At 44.5% G+C, this 12,038-nt stretch overlaps 1 protein-coding gene across 3 annotated transcripts in view; it reads left to right on the forward strand.

Moving 5' to 3' along the window:
• The window catches only part of NINL (ninein like), a 58,552-nt gene that overhangs the window by 25,567 nt on the left and 20,947 nt on the right, over nucleotides 1-12,038 (forward strand). For all 3 annotated transcript variants that reach the window (XM_081188420.1, XM_081188422.1, XM_081188421.1), the window contains exons 6-15: nucleotides 458-648; nucleotides 1,397-1,552; nucleotides 3,186-3,353; nucleotides 4,216-4,352; nucleotides 4,864-5,004; nucleotides 5,255-5,429; nucleotides 5,952-6,062; nucleotides 6,444-6,533; nucleotides 8,936-9,089; nucleotides 10,959-11,024. In XM_081188420.1, coding sequence (XP_081044546.1) covers nucleotides 458-648; nucleotides 1,397-1,552; nucleotides 3,186-3,353; nucleotides 4,216-4,352; nucleotides 4,864-5,004; nucleotides 5,255-5,429; nucleotides 5,952-6,062; nucleotides 6,444-6,533; nucleotides 8,936-9,089; nucleotides 10,959-11,024 — 1,389 coding nt within the window. The remainder of the gene's footprint in view (nucleotides 1-457; nucleotides 649-1,396; nucleotides 1,553-3,185; nucleotides 3,354-4,215; nucleotides 4,353-4,863; nucleotides 5,005-5,254; nucleotides 5,430-5,951; nucleotides 6,063-6,443; nucleotides 6,534-8,935; nucleotides 9,090-10,958; nucleotides 11,025-12,038) is intronic.

A 12,038-nucleotide genomic window follows, 5' to 3' on the forward strand; every position in this document is an offset into this window, starting at 1 on the left:
GGGATTTGAACCCTGCTCTAACAGGTCCCAGCCCAACATTCTGACCACTATGCCATGCTTACGTTGTTTGGAAAGATGCAATTAGAGGATAAGGGAGACTGATGAAGCAGACAGGTCAATATTCTTCTGAGAATGCTTTCATGCATTCCTGGGGAAATCCCATTTTATTTCATTGTGTTATATACTTCCATCTACAGTGGAAACCCTACTTACGTTGTAAACAATGCAAAATCATTTGTATATTTTGTACTTGAAGGTTCGCAGAGCATTGGAGTCTTGTACACAGGGCAAATATTGGAGGAAGCAATTTTGAAAAATTAAGTCTACAGAGGAGAGTGGGATTCTCTGTTAAATGGCTGAAGGCTTGTGGAAAGAGCAGTCTTTGCTATGACTGACGGAATAATTTAAAGATAAAATGCTGCTCTTCTTGCTTAGTGGAATTTCTTTATATTTACAGGGCGAAGGTGTACCTGGCATGGTGACCTCTATGATAGCCCCAGAAAGGTCTCCCCCTCGTGTTTTGGCATGACTGAGAATCAGGTTCGGGATATCTGGGAAGATCTTGGCGTTGGAAAGAACGGGCACCTTAACAAACAAGAGCTGGCTACTGTTTGTAAGAACATTGGACTCAAAGAGATGGAAAAAGAGGTGGGGTAAATTCAGCTGTTGGAAATCGTTTGGCCAAGTATTGAAGATAGATATAGATATAGATATAGATATAGATATAGATATAGATATAGATATAGATATTATTCCCAGAGCTTCTTGACCAAGTGGGTCTTCTCAGTCCTAGTCCGACACTATTAATTACTGTACCATACTGGCATTTCCCCATTTTTGTAGATGTTGTAGTACCACACTCCTTTTTTTCTGGCCAGAAAGATCACCAAGGTGGTGCTGCAGCTTTTTGTTGCAGTCCTCAAAGAAGCAGAAGAGATGCCAGGGCAATAGTGCTGCCGCAGTTGCCCACTAACTGCAAAGAACTTGAAAGCACTAACAATAATGTGCCTTCTCCAAGTCTTTAAGGTTGGGTAGACTTTATTAAATTTTGGTCACAACCCGGTGAGTTGCTTTGCTAGGCTGCCTATTGGTACTGTTGGAACAAATCAATGTATTTTGATGTGGGGGGCATTATTTGGAGTATTTGTGTTGTGTGTTTCTTCCTGGTACTAGGTTCACCTTCCAAAAGGCAATTTATTCCTCTTAATGACTACGCAGTAAAATGACTGTTTTAGGGGAAACCGTTGTGCTTCCAAGAGCATTTGTTCGTTAAAATTGTTATAAAATATCACTTTTTGGACAGCATAAAATGGTCCAATTCCTCAAGTATTTTTTTTTTCTAAATATAATGTCTGATATTTTGTGATAGATTGCTTTTTTAAAATGTTTTATTCAGGATCTTGAAGATTTGTTTAACCAGTTGGATAGTGATGGAGATGGCAGAGTAAGCTTAAAGGAATTCCAGCTTGGCCTGTTCAACCACAGCCCCATTCTTTGCCCTATTTCTTCCACACCTCTCAAACTAAGATGTCAGAGATCACCATCCCACCAGGTAACTGTCAAAGCATAATTTCTGAGAGAGAGACTTCCTTCAGAAACATAGTTTTAAGACTCAAAATCTGAAACCATTCAGAGGACCTCCAGCAGTTGCCTTTTCATTCAGAGCTGTGTTATGACACATGGGAAGCCATATTTTCATGCTATGTACCGGTAACTAAGCTGTGACATGCTTTTTCACATGCTAGGGGAGAAGACTGGAACCACCTGCTTTCTGTTTTAAAGTTCTCAGTGACCTCCAAATTTGGGGAAATGTGACTTTCTAAAGCAAGCCACATTCTGAAACCATTGCTGCCTCCTGAATTGTTATCACTAGCAGTGGTTTAAATAAACAACAGTTTCCAAAGTTCAAATGTTGTGAGTGACCATGGTTAGTTGCAAACCAGAAATGGAAGTTTCCCATTTCCTCATCCCCGTGCACATAATGGGCAACCGTGGTTTACTGCTGCATATGAGAACTAGGCTAGAATGTCTTGAACTGACCTTCAAATGTAAAAGGTGACCTGAAAGATTCAGATGCCAAGGGCTGGTTTCATTTACTCTACTTTTTATGATCCCTGGAAAGCAAAGCAAAGGCAGAATTTAGCAGACTTCATCTTACTAATTCAGTCTGAAGTATTGGAGTGTTGTGTGGGATCTCCGAGTTGCCTTTTCTAGCCTAAAAGGTAAAGGTAAAGGGACCCCTGACCATTAGGTCTAGTCGTGGCCGACTCTGGGGTTGCGGCGCTCATCTCGCTTTATTGGCCGAGGGAGCCGGCGTACAGCTTCCGGGTCATGTGGCCAGCATGACTAAGTTGCTTCTGGTGAACCAGAGCAGCGCATGGAAACGCCGTTTACCTTCCCGCTGGAGCGGTTCCTATTTATCTACTTACACTTTGACGTGCTTTTGAACTGCTAGGTTGGCAGGAGCAGGGACCGAGCAACGGGAGCTCACCCTGTTGCGGGGATTCGAACCGCCAACCTTCTGATCGGCAAGCCCTAGGCTCTGTGGTTTAACCCACAGCGCCACCCGCGTCCCTGCAATATGGCCTAGTGCCTGTTTAATGAGAGAGTTGCTTACCCGAGATAAAGCTCAGATACAGAGTAATCCCATCCAGTAGGAGCTATGAACACACCCTAGTTAAAGCAGTTGGTGCAGAAAATCCTAAGTACCCGTGCGGATGTAACCCAGAGTAATAATTCACACTGGAGAATAAGCAGCTTTCCAATGGTGGTTCAAAATAAATAAATAAATAGTGTACTGTTTACAGAGTTCAGATGGGCTGCATGCATCTGGCTACTAGGTAATCCTTCTGGTCTTCCCAGCTTGAAACAAGCTAATTCTGTTTAGGTGGAGGATTAGAGAACTGATTTAAATTTAGGCAAGCTTTTACAGTGCCTCCTTCTGCTCACCTTTGGACAAGCTTTTTGAAGGCATTTGTTTTTACATACGATCACAACTGATATTAAAATGCAAACCCTGGTAGCTGCGAACAACCAACTTCCTTTATTTATAGATGCGTAAGGATGTTCTTCATTGGTAAAAACATGTTGCCTTTCAGGTCTCACTTGATTGCTACACTGTTTGTCTAAACAGACTTTTCCTTCCTTTCCTCCCCCCATCGCTTCCCTCCCCAATCCGCCCCCAGATTTTCAAAGACGGTGGGCACAGAAGCACAACTCCATCCTTCTTATCTGGCTCCGTGGCCTTGAATCTTTTCTCCAGCATCGATGACGGCAGTGGCTTTGCAAGGCCTGAGCAAGTTGTCTCCATCTGGGCCCAGGAAGGGGTTGAAAACTGCAAGGAGATCCTTAAGGTTTCTAGCTGCTCCTTACAGATTACGAAGGCTTTGGTTTTCCTTTCATCCCAAGAAAAAGCATTTCCCCCCTTCTCTCTCGCCCCCACCCCCGCATCCCTCTTTCCCACTAAAGATCCCAATGATGAATTGCAGCACCTTCATATTAATTAGCAGCCATGTGACACATTTTAAGCTACTCAGAAAGTAGTACAATAGTGGCACCCTACAAAGAACTTTGGGAATTGAAATTCTTCCCCTTCTTGTTTTCTTTGCTCCACGCTGCATTAACCCATCTGTTGTTGACCCTTTTTCTCCTCCTTCTGCCCAAGGTTCTTCTGATGGCTTAAATCGGTGTTTCCCAAACTTGGGTCTCCAGCGGTTTTTGAACTCCCACTATCCCTAGCTATCAAGACCAGTGGTCAGGGATGATGGAAGTTCTAGTCCAAAAACATCTGGAGACCTAAATTTGGGAAACACTGGCTTAGATGAAAGGATAGCCAACATGGTGCCTTCAAAATGTTTTCAACTACAAATCCCATCAGCCCCTAGCTAGCATGGTCAACACAGGGATGATGGGAATTGTAGTTCAAGACAACTGGAGGACACCATGTTGACTATCCCTGCTGAAACAGCTTTGTCCTCTCTATTAAGGCAGCCCCCCTCTAAATCCCACTTCTGCCAAGCCTTTTCTGGAACACCATAGCCTCACGCTTTCTGCACCTCCTGCTATCGGCCTTTTTAAAGCCCCCTTCTTTCAATTGTTCTGTATACAGAGCCTAGCACACTGGCATTGAATAAATATCGATAGCAGTAATTTTAGAACCTCTTGACTTACATTTCCCTTGATTTTGAGAAGCTCTCTCTGTGTGTGTTTCAACAGAGTCTGGATTTCAACATGGAGGAGAGAGTTAACCTCTTGGAGCTGTCTGCAGCCCTTGATGAGGAGATAACAGTTCCCAAGAGCGGACTTCAACAGGCAGCTTTTGCTTCTTACAGACACGAACTTCGCCATCTAGAGTAACTTGTTCTTCGGCTGTTTTGGGTGGAGGCCCCATTCCTGGCCAACCCCTTTTCCCTTTACACCTCACCCACCCCTTCACCTATTGCTTCACAGTTTGCCCAAACCTACCCCAACTCCCAACCCTTTTAAAAGAGTGGGGAGCACTTCAGAGAGCAGTTTGTCCAAACTGCTCTCTGAAGCACCTTCCCTCCCTCTGTTAAACAGCTTGTCTGCGCTGTCTGCCACCCAGTGCTGTTTTCTCACCACTCGCCTGCTGTTCTGTTGTCACACAGGAGTTGGTGTGGCCAACTTTTGGTAGCTACCCAAACCACAGCGTGGCGACAGCCTTACTGTTTTATGTATATAGGAAGATAACAGATACATGCAGTCTTTAATTGGATTAAATAATAATAATCTGATGTTCTTTTGCACTAATACCATGGGAAATGGTAGGATTGAAACTGAACAGAAAGATGCTTCTTCATCATTTCGGATGCATACCTAACAGCACCTTCACTGTCTTTGCAGAGCTCAGGTAGAGCAAATATCCACTGAGAGAGACAAAGCGCGAGTTGAATTGGAGAAGGTGGAAAAGCGGAAGCTGCAGCTTTTTGAGGAGGTGGATGATCACAATAGTGCGTTGGAGCACCACAATGAGAGTAAAATGAAGTACGTGAGCCAGCTTTTTGGTGTCCTTATCTGATGGGGTTTATACACAAGGAGGAGTGTGAAGAGCAGACCCAACTTGCCATCCAGTGAAACAGCACAGCATAAGCTATGCAGCCAATGCTCACAAAATTGTGGCTGTAGAGAGGCCAACTCCTTAGTCTCACTAGTCATTTCTCTTGTGGACCATTCTGTTTTTATTTTCACATGGAAAATACTTGCACATACCAGTAACAGTGCTTGTATCTTGCAGAGACCTTGAGCAAGACTACAGAGGGAAACTCAGTGTTATGAAGTCTGAAGCGGAGATGGAGAAGGAGCGGCTCTTGCAACAAGGGAACCACCAGAAAACCAAGTTAGAAGCAGACATCAGATCTCTTCAAGAGGAAGAATCTAGCCTGAGGCAGAAGCTGAGCTTAGTGATCAAGGTAAAGATTCGGAGCATCTGTTATCTTCAGGATGACCAGTGCAGCCTACAGCAAGACTGCATATTCTGAGCTTGAAAATAAGAATAAAGTAAAAATCCTGTCTGAAAGGAGGCTGAATTCTGCAAACAGTACATATTAAGTGAAAATATGCTTTCGTCTCTTGACTTATGGAGACTTCACCAGGCATTACTGTTACACTTTAATCTGCAGCCATGAGGACTAGAGAGTTGTATTTTGTTGTTAAATGAATTTAACCCACTTTTCAAAGAGAGCCATCCACCTATCAGGGCTGGTGGAAACTTACTTTCCCTTCCAGCCCCCCAAAATGATCCCTTTAGGATTGGGGCACCTTGTTGGGTGGAGCTAGTTTTTTCAGGATTGCTTCTGAGCGCTAGCCTTTTTGTATCCTACATGTTGGTATCTTGCTCAGGAATCGCAAAAAGGTACCCCAGTGTCATGTTTAATGAGCGTAAATGTGCACTTTCGATTTCATTTTTTTCATATTTTTGTTTTTTTTAAAAGGAGAATAGTCGCTTACAAAGTGAACTTGTTGAAGTGGTTCAAAAGTTGTCTGAATCTGAAAAGCAAGTACTAAATCTTCAGAAGGATCTCGACTTCATGTTGAAAGACAAGGTAGCTTCGGATTGATGAAAATGCTTTCCTCTTTATTGAAAGCCAATAAAATTCATATTTATCTCTGTTGTAGGATTTTGACCTCTTTCGGTTGGCTTTCTATTGTGGCCTTATTTGGTTCCTAATCACAGGGATAAGTGCATGTATTAAAAAGCACGTTTTCTTGAAGTTGACAGAGCTTCCAAATTAAATGTATTTAAGGTCAAGCTATAAATCTAGCCTTCCGCTGCTGAAAAATTGGCTCCCACCAGCTAATTGTAAACTGCTTGAGGGTTTGTTTTTCCAATCAAGGGGTGTATAAATTTCTTGGAATGAATGAATGAATGAATATAGTAATTTCACCACTAATACTTTTAAAATAAACCTCTTTGCTTGCTTTAGCTGGGGTTGCTGGATCCACACAGCACAGAGCTCTTTGATCAAGAAGAACGCTTTGCCAAAATCATTCAGGAATATGAGCTGCAGTGCCGGGTAGGTGGCCTGTACGTGTTATAAATGGTGTCGTGCAGGGAGGACCCATCCGAGTGCTGAGAGAACAGCCTTCATTCAAGTCTCATAATAATTAGGGCTTCGTGCCTCTTTTCTTTAAAAGATCAGCAATCTTTTGATAAGCGCCTACATCATTTCCTCAATGGCACATTTTAGAATAGCAGTTAAACACCAAGGTTCAACACAGAGGGTAAGTTCAGACGTAGTGCCAAACCATAGTTTGACGTTATGTGATCAAGCCTCAAGCACTCCTTCCCTTGTGCAGATTTAGCTAGTTACTTCCTGGTTAGCGGTAAACCATGGTTTGCTGTTACTTTTTTTAAAAAGCAACAGTTTGGCTATGCCCAAAGAATTGTGGGAACTCTAGCTTGTTACTAGTGCTGATAATTATTGGAAACTCCTTTTCCCCTCACAGAGTTACAATTCTCAGAGTGGTTTAGCAGTCAATTCCTCTTTCTAGGGAACTCTGGGAATTGTTGTTGGGGGGGGGGATAGGGGTTTCCTAACAACTCTCATCACCCTTAGCAAACTACAGCTCTCAGGATCCTTTGGGGAAAGCCATGGCTGTTTAAAGTGGTATGATACCGCTTTAAATGTATTCTCATTAATTACAGAGCCTATGGAGAGCTGCACTCGTAGACCAGAACAGTGAGATCCTAACCATAGGGTAGCTATATTTTATTAGAATAAAAATTGGGGGCACCTTACCAAATGGTTGTAGAGTTAACTTGGAGCATGTGACTATTGCCGTTTTTGCTCCAGCTCTGCTTCTTGCCAGAAGGAAATCACAACGTAATATCTGTCGCTTCCGACAGTGCAGGTAGAACTACTGCTGTTGCACTAGAGTTATTTCATGTGTTCTGCTACCAATTCAGTTCTCCCTGTTTCTCCCCAAACTCTCGACATTTGCTGCTGCTACATCCTGATAGAGAGTGAAGGTGAGCACTTTCCCCTCCTCAGGTGTGTGCACGATCCACTTGTTTGTAGCGGTATACTGTTCTTTAGCAAACCTGCATGATATCTTGTTGCAGCCTGAGATCTTGCGTGTTACAAGGTTTTTTGTTTTCGGAAATGCTTGAGTCCCCATTTCCGTGGACTTCTATATCGCGACTCGCTTTTTACCTCCTTTGTGTTGTGTAGGCTTCAGTCCTGTCCCCCTCTAGTCACTTCTGCACCTGTAAAGTTTTATCGTTCGTGTACCTTGTCAGCTAAGGAAATGAGAAGTGCAGATCTTTTTAAATTCAGTTCTGTCCGTAGCTCCCAATTCTCCCTCCCTCACAGACTTCACGGTGGCTCCAGAAAACTCAGGTGTCTTTCAGAACTGAGTGGTAGGCTTTTGTTTTTGAGCAAGTCCTTCAGTTCAGCAGCTCACAAGGATCCCAGGAACGTTCAAGCCCACACACCGCGACAAGGTGATGATCCAGTGAGGGAGAACAGCTGTACTACAAAAAATTATGAATTTGCTGAAAAGGGTTCAGTGCTCTTGCAGCATCTGAAGCAGCTACCTTTAAGAAAGCATCACAAAGCAAATATACACTCAGACATTGGGAGTCTGTATTTTGAATTATCTGCATGAAGAATATGCTCAAGGGGCTCTGCTGGAGCCTATTTCTGCTTCCCTCTGTCCTTTCACTTTTGTTTGATTGGTTTTACTTTAACTGTATGATAAAGTAAAGGTAAAGGGACCCCTGACCGTTAGGTCTAGTCGTGCCGGACTCTGGGGTTGCGGCACTCATTCCGCTTTACTGGCCAAGGGAGCCGGCGTACAGCTTCCAGGTCATGTGGCCAGCATGACTAAGCTGCTTCTGGTGAACCAGAGCAGCACACGGAAACGCCGTTTACCTTCCCGCCGGAGTGGTACCTATTTATCTACTTGCACTTTTGTGCTTTCAAACTGCTAGGTTGGCAGGAGCAGGGAGCAAGCAACGGGAGCTCACCCCATTGCGGGGATTCAAACCGCTGATCTTCTGGTCAGCAAGTCCTAGACTCTGTGATTTAACCCACAGCACCACCCTTTTAACTGTATGATACTGTGCAGCAATTTGTTCTGTGCTAAAAATCAAGCACTGCTAGGAGTTTCTTCTTTTTGTATTCCTTGTCAATAAAAAACGTGGCATGGAGCGACCAAATTCTTTTCCTGAAAGTGCGGCCCCAAGAAAGAAGTTAGAGAGCCACTGGGCTAGATGGACCACGGGCCTGATCCAGCATGCTTTTCTTAGGTTTCAGTGTCTTGTGTTTTTTAAAGACTGTCTTACAGCATTTCCGTGAGAGTTATTTGCAAGCACACCTGGCTATTCTGTCGAGGAATGGTTGCTGTGCGCCCAACGAGGTAGATCCGAGGGAGGCTGTTCCACATTTTGAGCTTCCGGGTTCTTCCCTTTCAGGAGCTGCGCGACAAGAACGATGAGCTGCAAATGGAGGTGGAGAAACTGCGTTCCCAGCTGCACGAAAGCAAGCATAGTCTAGCCTGGTGTCAAATGAAGGCCAGCAGACGTGGAGAAAGGCTGCTGCCTGAAAACGTAAAAGCCAGAATTCTGGGTGCGTATTGCAAGTTGCATTTAGAACGTCAAATCGGGTTAAATCAAATACAGTCATACCTCGGGTTACAGATGCTTCAGGTTGTGTTTTTTTGGGTTGTTGTTGTTTAGTCGTTTAGTCCTGTCCGACTCTTCGTGACCCCCTGGACCAGAGCACGCCAGGCACTCCTGTCTTCCACTGCCTCCCGCAGTTTGGCCAAACTCATGCTGGTAGCTTCGAGAACACTGTCCAACCATCTCGTCCTCTGTCGTCCCCTTCTCCTTGTGCCCTCCATCTTTCCTAACATCAGGGTCTTTCCCAGGGAGTCTTCTCTTCTCATGAGGTGGCCAAAGTATTGGAGCCTCAGCTTCAGGATCTGTCCTTCCAGTGAGCACTCAGGGCAGATTTCCTTAAGGATGGATAGGTTTGATCTTCTTGCAGTCCATGGGACTCTCAAGAGTCTCCTCCAGCACCATAATTCAAAAGCATCAATTCTTCGGCGATCAGCCTTCTTTATGGTCCAGCTCTCACTTTTTTTGGGTTACAGACCGCCAAAACCCGGAAGTACCAGAACACGTTACTTCTGGGTTTTGGTGGCCGCGCATGTGCAGAAGCGCCGAATTGCAACCTGCATGTGCGCAGACGCTCCACTGCGGGTTACGGACGCTGCAGGTTGCGAACATGCATCCTACACGGATCACGTTCGCAACCCATGCTCTAGTTATCTCCCTCTTGGACTACTGCAATGCACTCTATGTGGGGCTACCTTTGAAGGTGACCCGGAAACTACAACTAATCCAGAATCCGGCAGCTAGACTGGTGACTGGGGGTGGCCACTGAGACCACATAACACCATCTTGAAAGACCTACATTGGCTCCCAGTACGTTTCCGAGCACAATTCAAAGTGTTGGTGTTGACCTTTAAAGCCCTAAACGGCCTCGGTCCAGTATACCTGAAGGAGCGTCTCCACCCCCATCGTTCTGCCCGGATGCTGAGGTCCAGCGCTGAGGGTCTTCTGGCGGTTCCCTCATTGCGAGAAGCAAAGCTACAGGGAACCAGGCAGAGGGCCTTCTCGGTAGTGGTGCCCGCCCTGTGGAATGCCCTCCCATCAGATGTCAAAGAGATAAATAACTACCTAACATTTAGAAGACATCTGAAGGCAGCCCTGTTCAGGGGAGTTTTTAATGTGTGACATTTTAATGTATTTTTAGTCTTTGTTGGAAGCTGCCCAGAGTGGCTGGGGAAACCCAGCCAGATGGGCGGGGTATGAAGATTAAATTAAAAACAAAACAAAACCCGAGCGTCCACTGTAGGTTAAATGCAGTGGTGTCTGTTAGTCACAAGGGGTTTAGGAAGAAGACCCTTCTGTTCCCCCCACTCCACCCCCAATGCTGAGAGGCAGAATAGAGGAATTTATTGGTATTTATGTCCACAGTGTTGTATCCAGGTCCTATTAGCATGGGGAAAGTCGCCTTTTAAAATTTTCAGCCCTTTTCATGCTATGTACCCTTTTCTCCCCATATCAGCGGTGTGCCCTAGTGTGCTTGTATGATTCAAAGGGGTTTTTTGGGGGGGGCCTCTACTGAGTATCCTGATACACTGCTCTGATGTTATATACGCATCATTCTGGCGCAAAGGTCCTTGCATCCATTCTTCTCTCTTGCACCAGAAGGGCAAGTTGTTGCTGTTGCTGTTGCTGATGATTTGATTTATTACCCACCCTTGACCCTAAGGTCCTAGAGGGGGTCACAACAATTTAAAAGACAGCAATGAAAACATCTTAAAACAAATTGTGGTACACAAGGTCCTCTCTGCCTTTTCCCTTCTGCTATATGAAATCTTTGAAGAACTCCTTCTGTCATAATGTGTACCTTTTCCTTTCTTTTAAGACACCATACAAAAAGATGAGGAACTCCTTCTTGGACACCAGCACTTTCCGGTGGCAGGCCAAAACGGTAAGAAATGTTCCCAGCTGTGTGCATTTTCTAAGAAGGAGTAAGCGTTAAGATACATGCCAGCTCTAGAACTCTTCAAGAGAAACCTAATCCACGCCCCGTGCCGTGGGCGGTACGATATCCAGTATCAAAAGCATCTCTTGACAAACCTGTCCAGTTTCTTCTGGATAACCTCCAGATACAAAGATTCCCAGGCAGCTTCTTCAAGGGCTACAGATATTTCCCCAAATGTTTCAGCTGCAGGTGTCGTGGTCTGTAATTTCAACCCACAGCTCTTTTATCCAGTGCGTATTAAAAGAATAATGTATCACGTTTCTCCCCCAGACAGCTAAAACAGTTACCTCTGTTGTTTTTAATATCTTATCCCTTCAAGACTTGTAAGATTTGTTACCTGAGGTGTTATGATTAATCCCACATTCCCAGAAAGTGTAGCTGTATAACATGCATTTTAAGCATGTGTGTGTGTTTTCCTTTGTTTTTGTTTTTTTTAATAGGTATGCATGACCTATGTGACCCGTGGCTCTTCTGAACATAGCTGTCAACTTTTCCCTTTTCTTGCCAGGAATCCTATTTGGAATAAGGGAATTTCCCTTAAAAAAAGGGAAACGTTGACAGCTATGCTTCTAAACTGTTATCATTTTTTTAATTGAATTTATATACTGCCCTATACCCGGAGGTCTCAGGGTGGTTCACTGAAAAGATCACAACATATAAAATCAAAATAGGAACAATAACTCAATAACACCCCTCCCAAAAGAGCCACATTTTAAAAGGGTACAGGTCAACCAAATGCCTGGTTAAAAAGGAGTGTTTTTGCCTGGTGTCTAATGGTGTATAATGAAGGCACCAGGCTAACGTCCCTGGGGAGAGCTTTCCACAGATGGGGAGCCACTGCAGAGAAGGCCCCGTTCTCGTGTTGCCACCCTCCGGACCTCTCGAGGAGGCACACGAAGGAGGGCCTCAGAAGATGATCTCAGGGTCCTGGAAGGTTCATATGGAAAGGGGAAGTCCTTG

The sequence above is a fragment of the Podarcis bocagei genome, assembly GCF_964188305.1.
Source record: "Podarcis bocagei genome assembly, chromosome: 3".
Lineage (NCBI taxonomy): Eukaryota > Metazoa > Chordata > Lepidosauria > Squamata > Lacertidae > Podarcis > Podarcis bocagei.